Source organism: Haliotis rufescens, unplaced genomic scaffold, assembly GCF_023055435.1.
Source record: "Haliotis rufescens isolate VD_foot unplaced genomic scaffold, xgHalRufe1.0.p SCAF_21, whole genome shotgun sequence".
Classification (NCBI taxonomy): Eukaryota; Metazoa; Mollusca; class Gastropoda; order Lepetellida; family Haliotidae; genus Haliotis; species Haliotis rufescens.
In genome coordinates this window covers 3325707-3335749 of record NW_025963902.1, presented here as the reverse complement: position 1 = coordinate 3335749, position 10043 = coordinate 3325707, and the positions used below count along the sequence as shown (strand labels likewise).

The 10043-nt window shown below is 40.3% G+C and overlaps 1 protein-coding gene across 1 annotated transcript; it reads left to right on the top strand.

The window, feature by feature from the left end:
* The first annotated feature begins 3056 nt into the window (after window positions 1-3056).
* Window positions 3057-7003, top strand: LOC125382904. The gene is made up of 4 exons (XM_048401113.1): window positions 3057-3548; window positions 4603-5087; window positions 5669-6117; window positions 6373-7003. The coding sequence occupies exons 2-4, from the start codon at window positions 5050-5052 to the stop codon at window positions 6666-6668; spliced, it is 783 nt and encodes a 260-aa protein (XP_048257070.1). The 5' UTR covers window positions 3057-3548; window positions 4603-5049; the 3' UTR covers window positions 6669-7003.
* Window positions 7004-10043: the final 3040 nt, after the last annotated feature.

Below are 10043 nucleotides of genomic sequence, written 5' to 3'. Positions count from 1 at the left end.
TCTACCTGACCGTCCATGGCAAAAAGTAGGAATGGATCTGTTCATGTTACAGAGTACCAACTATCTGCTAGTCATAGACTACTTTTCCAGATACATTGAAATAGCGAAGCTATCACAAACCACAAGCGTGGATGTTGTCAACCACTTAAAGTCCATCTTCTCCAGACACGGTATCCCTGAGACAGTGATGTCAGACAATGGACCACAATTCTCCAGCTCCACATTCCAAGACTTTTCAAGAGAGTTTGGTTTCGACCATGTCACAAGTAGCCCTATATTTCCTCAAAGCAACGGGGAAGCTGAGAGAGCAGTTAAAACTGTCAAATTATTGCTCAAGAAGGAGAAAGATCCTTACCTGGCTCTCTTATCGTATCGTACTACACCACTGCAGAATGGGTACAGCCCAGCTGAACTTCTGATGGGACGACGCCTTAGAACAACAGTTCCAGTGCTACCAGAATTGTTGAATCCTAAACTACCAGACCCTTGTCTACTTAGGGACAAAGATCAGCAAAGCAAATCAGCCCAGAAGAGAAACTTCGATCATCGACATAAGGCTAGAGACTTATGTAAGCTTGAACCAGGACAGACAGTCTGGTCTAAGTCCTTAGGTCAAGCTGTTGTTGCAAGACAAACAGACTTTCCAAGGTCTTACATTGTTGAGACTCCTTCAGGCAGTTACTGTAGAAACCGGCAACAACTGGCACCAATGCCAGTATCAGCATGTCCAGATTCGCCGGCGGCACTTCTTCCAGTAGATGTACCTGTTTCACCATCATCAACAACTACAACATCATCTACCAGTGTGACTTCTACCACAAGATATGGAAGACGTGTGGTGCCTCCAAATAGACTTGATTTGTGACATTAATGTGTTAACATTTCTTCATGTACTGTTGAGTACAAGTTCAAAGGAGAATTTAAAGTTTGAATGTTTCAAGTCCCAAAATTCATGGGAAAGTTTTCAGTGAAATTCAAGTGTGCCACAGTAACATGGTAAATGTTTAATTCTAATTCGCGTTGTGCCAGATTGACTTTAAAGATGACTCTGAACTTTAATTAATGAAGGTTCTCAAAGGAAAGGGGGATGTAGCGTTATTGCTGTTCAGGGTAAAAACCCAGTCTAGGTTAGTTAGAGTTAACTCCCCTATGTTTGCATATTACGTCATGAGGTGACGTCATGATTGGTTTATGGACTCGAGTGGACGCCATGCTGGCTGTCGCATGTAACTCCGGTCAATAAATCGTACTCAAACGAACCCTAGTCTTAGTGTCAACGTAACACAACACTGATCAATATTCGTTGCCATCTCCGTCAACCATTTGTCAGGAAAGGATTTGAAAGTCCATCAGAAAACACTCCCATTCGAAAGTCCACGAAAACAATGTCCCAACTGAAGTGACAGCTTATCAAACTTGATGAAATTCATTTCAGAACACGCACAATTAAGAAAATCATACACGATCCACTATTTCTGGGACACAGATGTCTAAGTTCTGTCACTATTTGGCTTTGGATCCATGAAATCTTGAAATTAATATGTCACACCATGCAGATTCCTCGTTTGGCTCGTCTGCAGCCTAAAAAGCGGCTGTTCAGTCATACTCAGTCACATAGGTAATCATATGGATGTACCAGAAGGCTCAATCAATCCCAGATAATCTACCTGTTAATGTTGAACCACATCATAGATCGAGGTTGTCATTCTGCTTCTTTCTTTAACTCACTACGGTGAATGTTAACACCGATTGTCAGCCATTGACAGCTGTGAGGTGTGAGTAACCGTGATGTAGGTCAAGTTCTGCCACATCCAAGTTCGGGGTGGAGAGGCATTTTTTTTATTTTATTATTGTTTACTGGGGGTAATTGCTAACTAACTAATAACACTTACACATGTTAAATGTTTAATAGAATGTTAATTCATAAAGTTTGCTGTAGAAATATATTCGTTTAGCATTTTAAAACCTTTTTCTATTACCCGTCACCCCTACAATAGAAATGATGGCATGTTCGATTTCCAAGAAATGACCGCTCTCACAAAATTCCGAGAAAAGACAGCCAGTCCACAGTGTACAACAGTGTACAAACATCAAATTTCAAAACGCAGTAGGTTTATCTCCTAAAGCAGTACATTCATGAGAAATGTATGACCTTGCAAAAGATTACTAATTCAATACTAGTTATGACTAAACACACACATCTGTTCACCAAGTGATATTTTAAACCTTGCGTGATAGATTTCAATTACCTTGGGGGAATCAAAAATAAATCTGCGTTCACGATGTAGAATCAACTAATGATTGTGTGAATAACAGCTCAAAGTTTCATAACATCCGTGTATCTTGATGACAAGGGTGAACCTTAATTGCGGAACGAGAAGGTTGTTTTTCTCATACATAACAGGGCGAGTTCATTTTAATCAATGTCTCACAGATATCAGTTGAAGACATCATAGTTAAACGAAGACTTTATGGGAGGGGGTGACAGGTCCTGTTTCATTTAAAGTGATTGATCACCCCTCCACAATAAACTCGTCCAAACGGTAAGATAACATTCAACAAAACATGATTATGATCTATTTAAAGCATGGGATTTACCTGGCTAAACATAGACTTGGTATTTCACAACAGCCTGCAATGAGCTTCTTATCAGTACACGTCGGCCTATACGTATCACGTGACTCTCATTAAACAATCAGAATTGGTGACAGCTGGGGCGGTGCAGAAATGTCTTTTTTCATCAGTCAAATTCGTATTTGAACAGAGGCAATGGTTTCTACTATTAGGCGGAACCGTTATCAGATTTACTAATATTATTCTCTTACATCAATATGCATGAAATTCAGAGAGAGAGATAACAACTAAAGTAAGTAGAAAAGTAAAGAAAGTTTCACCTGCTTTAAACAATCAAATCAATATGCTATTCCTCTGATATCAAATCAGTTCGACGGTGTGATTCATGTGTTCTATTTTAACCGTACTTGGTATTTCCACTGACGTAATGATCACCTGACAAGTATGGAGGTCATAGGGTTATTGCGCAGTTACTTATTACATAAAGCCAAATGTCCGTTGGCGGGGCATTATTTCCAGATTGTGTGTATACAAGTAGGCCTCTCTACTATGAACAAGTGGTTGGTGGTTTAAACCTCAGGGATGTGTAATGCGTCAAGTGCAAATGGCACAGGTAGACATACAAGTAGACAGTCCTTCTACTTAGATCAGCCAGCCGTTTGCCGCTGACTAGCTTCAAGAGAGTGAAAATGAAAGCAGAAAGTGTCAGTCTTTCTTGTCAGTACAGAGCCTCTGCACATCCAAGACTTCTGCAGTCCCTCCTCGTGGGAACCACGGTGACTGTTACCTTGCGGTGTCAGGCTAAACTGTAGGGGATCGGGGAGCAGCATGAGCCCCTAGGTGTTGTGTGTAGGCCCACTGGACGTTGGACACGCCCTACCACAACTCCAATCATGTCCCATCTATGGGTCAAATAGAAAACTTTAGCATCGACGTTACCTAACGGTGCATCATATGTGAAGAATGTGCGACAAGTAAGTTTTACCTTTTACTTCATGGTCAAGTAAGCTGCATTCGTTTTGTTGTCTTTTTGTTTAAAATTTGCTATTTGGTCGCGAGCATTATTAAACTATTGTTGGGTTTAGAATGTTGTTTTAAAATAAACAATATGGCCTTCTTGGAATGATCATGCTGAAAAGCATTTATAATCCACTAAGCTGATTCTGAACCGCACTTGCTTGAATATTGCAGTCTTAGAAAAGACGCAAGTTCAATTCTATGTTGAACACCGCTATATCAAACAAGCTTAATCTTAGTCCATGTGGCATTTGTAAGGAAGCGTGGTAACCATACATATCGATACATCTCTGTCTGCAAAGGTTCAGGACAACTAATAAAAAATGAAAACAACTGTCATCTTAAGTATACTGAGAAAACAGTATGTGAAATCATGGGATGGGCATTAAGGCAAGAAGTAAGCTTGGGGACCGCTTGTGCTCCCTTCATTGTTGATATGTTGTTTTATTCATATGAATCTGAATTTCTGTTCGGATTGGCAAAATGTAAACATGGCAAAATGGCTAAGTAGTTTAAATTATGCTTTAGCTATATCGATGACCATATATCGTTGAAAATGGTAAAACAAACAATCCCATTCCATTGATTTACCCACAGAACATTGTCATCCCTGAAGAAAAAATAACCCTTTAGTTATAAGGACGTTATTTGAAATGCATGTGTGTATAAAATACTAGTCAACTTCCCATATAACATTTGTAAGTGTTTGCTAAGAGCACTGCTTTGTAACATTTTCAATATAACTACAAGAATAGCATAGTTACATAGGAAACGTGATTGATATAGTGTCCCATATTGTTCGCACAACACGCAAAAACGTGCGTTAAGCACGCACAGTTCAGTTGGCAACTGACAGACTTCTACTGATAAAGGTTCCAAAGTGCATTTGATACTCGCATATGTCACATGAAAATAAACTTGATACATTCATAGAATAAAAACGCCCTCATTGACATTATACATGTATGCGAATTATCGTCAACTTGTAATTCTCATCTATCTTTCTTTCAGAAATGTGCGTTCAACGTCTTGTTGCGAAGAGGTGAAAAGAAGTTGTTCGAGTTCGGAAGGAAGTTCATGAGATGGCCAAGACATATATACACCATTCGTCCACCCACAATCTAAAAGAAATAAAGACCATAGAATGATTTTAATTAATTTAATTAAATAGGGTCCACCCAACTGAACCAGAGTAAAGCCCCATACAATTTACGACTAAGACAGACGGTTGAACTTTAGGTGTATTATAGGCCGACAAGCCATAATATGTTTCGGTAATTTCGACTTCGCCAACGAAAATTAGGGCATTTGAGACTTCGCTGATTTGTTGTACTGTTTGTTTTTGTTCACATGTTCACCGAGAGCTGATGGCAGATTAGGAAACACGAACACGTGGGTTAGAAAAGATTTTGCAAATGTTGTAATATCTTCTGCATTATTCTGTTTCAGAACAAACTAATGCCGGTACAGTTTATGATTTCAACGGCTGAGTTCGTGTACGTAATAAAGCTATAGCACAGCTATGTCTGTTTAATCATAACTGTATCATAATAATCCTCCTTCCGGGTTCGAATAGGTCCCTAGGAACCCATACTGGTCGTAAGAGGAGACCTAATGGATTGGAAGGTCAGGCTTGTTGACATGGTTGAGTCAGTGTCATGTCCCGATGGCGTGGATCTTTGCTTATAATACCATTCACTAGATTTCACTACAAGCATAATGGATTCTTATTATTAAGCGACTATGCTTGTCGTAAGAGGCGACAAACGGGATCGGGTGGTCAGGCTCGCTGACTTGTTTGAGGCATGTAATCGTATCCCAAATGCGTGGATCGATGCTCATGATGTCAATCACTGGATTGTCGGGTCCAGTTGTTATTACAGAGTGTCGTCATGTAGCTTGGATATTGCTGAATGTGGCGATAAACAACAAATATACAGCAATAAAGTATACCTTGGGTCATATTTAAAATTGTGCCAATTACATATATTGTTTGCATAATGCAAATGCGGAATAACATATACATTCAGCTTGTTACAAACTGTTCTCACAATGGGGACTTATGTGTATTTTGCAGGACCGCTCATACACCATTGCAAATAAGAGCAAAGGCGTACATGTGTTCTATCTTGGCCCATTGGAGGAGATTCGCTCTTGGAGTTATGTTTCTGTTCGACATCACAGAAACAAGGAAAACAAAGAATATTGAACTGATGCGCATTGAACAGGGGTACAGAAGAATCGAAACGAATTGTTCCCCAAGTATTCCACTTGAGGACAAGGCAGTTATTAAGATAAAACCTTCTGGAAGCTTGACATATCAAGAGAGATACCCCAGAAAATGCTATCAGCTCCGATCCAATAAAAATGCATCTACAAATTGCGCACCACTGATGTTCGCAAAACGACCATGTAATCAATGTATTGGTGTAATAGTATTTGAGGATACGAACAAGCGAGTTATTCACTCATTTCCTCTAGGCGAAGTTGACGTCGACCAGGGCTCGAGAAGTAATCAGAATAGAGGTGGGTAACTTTATCAGTGTATTAAGGCAAAGGTTGTTGAAACTATTTTCAGTCAAATTTGGTTTCGTATAAAACAAACAGCGAGTGGATATATCATATCTATATTGCGACGTGAATAAATTATACAGTCTTAATACTCTTGGCCAGCACTCACTATCTTGCCTTGCTGATTTGTTCAGATAGCATCTTTGTTTTATGCAATTCAGTCCGTTCATGTTTGCCTTAACGTTAATATAATGTTGCTTGTCTTTTCAGAGCACCCGACACTGTCCGATAAAAGCTTGAAGGCTCTTTGGCGAAGCTTGACCGAGTCTGACTGGCAGCTTGTTGCAATAGAGCTGGGAATTCCACATGTAGAAGTATGCAGGATCTGGGAAGGACACAAGGCCAGTCCAGGATATTCAATGCTGCAGATGTTGAAGGGGAGACGATCCGGCGGTACCGATGATGCGATGCTTGATGCATTTGAATCAGCCTTGAGATGTGAAGAACACACTGACATTGCAGAACGACTAGCAGATGCGAGGAGAAAGAAAATATGCTTTGAATAACAAGCGTTCCCAAAATCAATTAACATAATCAAAGTTGAGGTAAAGAAGTTGATAATATATCAAACGATTGATGTTAATTGATAAGTTTTACTTTATTTACTTCCTGTGTGTGTTTTGTGTTTTCTGTTTTGTACATATTTCTCAATGAATATTAATTAAGTGATTCGGATCTGTTCGTAATACTTTGAAGAATGTACATTCATAAGACAAATTTGTAGAATTTATGAAACCTTATGTTCACAGACGTGTAAATACATATTCGTATTCACTGCAGGACAGTATTGACTCCTGCATATAATTTACGGTGAACAACTTAATAAAGTATCCGAACTACTCTTTGTTGTGTTTCTGTACAGAGCAAGCAGTGTTTACTCCGCATGTGTACTGAAGATACGCACGTGAATGTTTCAGTGAGTGAGTAAATATGGTTTTATGTCGCTATATATATCACTGCAGGGAAGAAAGGAACTTCACATATTGCACCCATGTTGGAAATCGAACTCGGACTTCGGGGTAACGAGGGTACGTTTTACCCACTTCCCCACCACCATGAGTGTTTGAAGGGACTGTTCCAGCATGGCAATCCACCTGAGAAGACATGTCTCAGCTCTGGGTTTGTTTGTTGGTTGGTTTGTTGTTTAACGCCGCACTCAGCAATATTCCAGCGATATGGCAGCGGTCTGTAAGTAATCGAGTCTGGACCAGACAGTCCAGTGATTGACAACATGAGCATCGATCCACGCAATTAGGATCGATGACATGCATCAACCAAGTCAGCGAGCCTGACCACCCGATCCCGTTAGTCGCCTCTTACGACAAGCATACCCGGGATCTTCACGGGACCTCCGGGCTTGAAGATTCAGGGCACCATTCTTGAATTCGACAGCCCCTTCGCCACTGTCGCTGCACTTTATTTCGTCAACCCTGCATATAGATGTATGATGAAATGATACTGAAAGTTCAAGTCGCACACTGTGAATACGTTAAGTTGACGATATCCTGAGTGAGTGAGTGATTTGGGTTTAATGCCGTATTCTAGTTGTATCATGGTTGTCAGCGGAAAGCCCGAAGTGATGCAGTTTACCACTTTGGTGACACCCACGGCCTGGGGTATGGTGCTGACAAACCAATAATCATAATCGGGACGAACCGAGATTCGAACCCACAACAATATGTTTCTGGCATGCCCAACTCTGCACATTGTATTGCGGCGCCTTAGACAATAGACGGTGCCCCCGATATCTTTAGAAATATTTACTTTGACAAAGTTATTACGTCCAGGGTGCGGTCAGTGTTTTGATTTTGAGCGAGTGTTTTAATTAAACGCCATTTTAAACAGTGTTCCACCAATATCACGGCGCGTCAGCTTGTGGGATGAAATCCCGAAGTGATACAAGCCTCAGACGTTTACCACTTTGGTAACACCAATGAGCACAGGTATGGTGCTGACATACCTAAAAACATAATGAGGGCTAATATGGGATCCGATACCACGATACTAGGGGACGCAACTCTGTACAGCGAATTTCAACGGGTCAGGCGATTGGGCCACCGGGCATTAGAAATTTTTGGTGACATCTGCATAAGGTCACGAAATAATTCAAATTTTAGGTACATTCAGTTTGATTCACGAGAAAGCAAAACATTTATCAATCACTGAATATGTACCATAAATAACTAAATGATTGAGTTCAGATTTAACATCTCATCGGCAATGAGAACAAATAACACAATAATACAAACCCTGCAAATTAAAACAGCAAGATAAATATAACAGTCTCAACATAACATAACAGTTAGGGACAATTATATGAAGTACAACCAAAGCATGCATGTTATAGGCATTCGCAAGATGTTTAATAATAAGATGTTTAAATAATTATCAGGCCAATTTCTTCAAGATTCATGCTCTCATGCTTGGTAGCAACATCTGGCATGTTTGGTGCTTAATAATAAGTTTGCTTGTTTGTTTGTTGCTTAGCGCCGTACTCAGCAATCCATCATCCAAGCCAGCGAGCCTGACCACCCCATCACTAACGGAATCGGGTGGTCAGGCTCGCTGACTTGGTTGATGCAAGTCATCGTATCCCAATTGCGTGGATCGATGCTCATGTTGTCAATCACTGGTTTGTCCGGGCCAGACTCGATTATTTACAGACCGCCGCCAGATGGCTAGAATATTGCTGAGTGTGGCGTTAAACAACAAATAAACAAACAAACAAATTAAACTATAACACCACCACCACCACAACAACAACCACTATAAGAAACTATATAGCAAGTTACTCTGATCTAAACGATATATCAATCTACACTGGTCCAAAAGACAATTCTACACGTGAAGATCGGGGATAGAATAGGTCTTCAACAACCCACGCCTGCCGTAAAAGGCTCCTGTGCTTGTCGTAAGAGGTGACTAACGGGGTCGTGTAGTCAAGCTCGCTGACTTAGTCGATGCTTGTCATCGATCCAAATTGCGTTGATCGATGCTCATGATGTCAATCACTGGACTGTCTAGTCCAGGCTCAATATTTTACAGACCGCCCTCATAAAGCTGGAACAGTGCGGCGTTAAACAACAAATAAACAAACAACAAAAGACATTTCAAGCTATCCTGATCAAAACGATATATCAAGCTTCCCTGGTCGAAAACGATAGATCAAGTTACCCTGATTTAAGCTACTCAGATCTAGCCCGTAATGTTATTCTTTTTTAGTTATCAATAAATTATCTGTTTCAAAGTCACAATATAGGACGTGTCAAAGCGACCTACAAGCCATTAAGCTTTACTATCAAGTGATCCTACATTGTGACCTTTGCTTCGTGATATAGTCTTTACTGAAATGAATCAGTAAGTGTGTTCATGAGTGGCGCAAGACATCACAGTGCCATTCATTCGTGTTATTCCGGGACAAGCCGAATAGCGACACGTGGCCATATTTGCGACCGGGTTCCGTCTTAGCGCAAACGGGCATACCTAAAACAATTGTCAACTCGTTGCGTAATGGTTCACACATTTTCCCCATATATTATATACATTTCGGATGCAATTTAAATCACACCAGGACGTGCGGAATTATGCATTATGATTGAACACATTTAACTGTGTCTTTGGTATAGTTTTAGATGCAAGACATATGTAAAATCAAACGTTATTTCTGAGGGATTCTTTGACGAAGAACTTGAACGCAATCTACGCAATATACGCGCAATCTGATTGGTTTGTCGTATTTTCGCACATAACATTCATCGATAGGGTGACGAGTCTTCTTGCAGGTTACGGAAAGGGGCGAGTGGTGGCGAATAAGTGCCATTGAGAAAGGCTGAAAGTAGATCCGTCACAAGGTGAATATGCTAAGTACTGATGAAGACTTA

Bases quoted from the DNA above. Each gene is read 5' to 3' on its own strand.
- LOC125382904 (XM_048401113.1), top strand. From the start codon at position 5,050: ATGCCGGTACAGTTTATGATTTCAACGGCTGAGTTCGT. The intron at 5,088-5,668 runs GTACGTAATAAA...TGTATTTTGCAG, and splicing joins ATTTCAACGGCTGAGTTCGT to GACCGCTCATACACCATTGC. The intron at 6,118-6,372 runs GTGGGTAACTTT...TTGTCTTTTCAG, and splicing joins GAGAAGTAATCAGAATAGAG to AGCACCCGACACTGTCCGAT.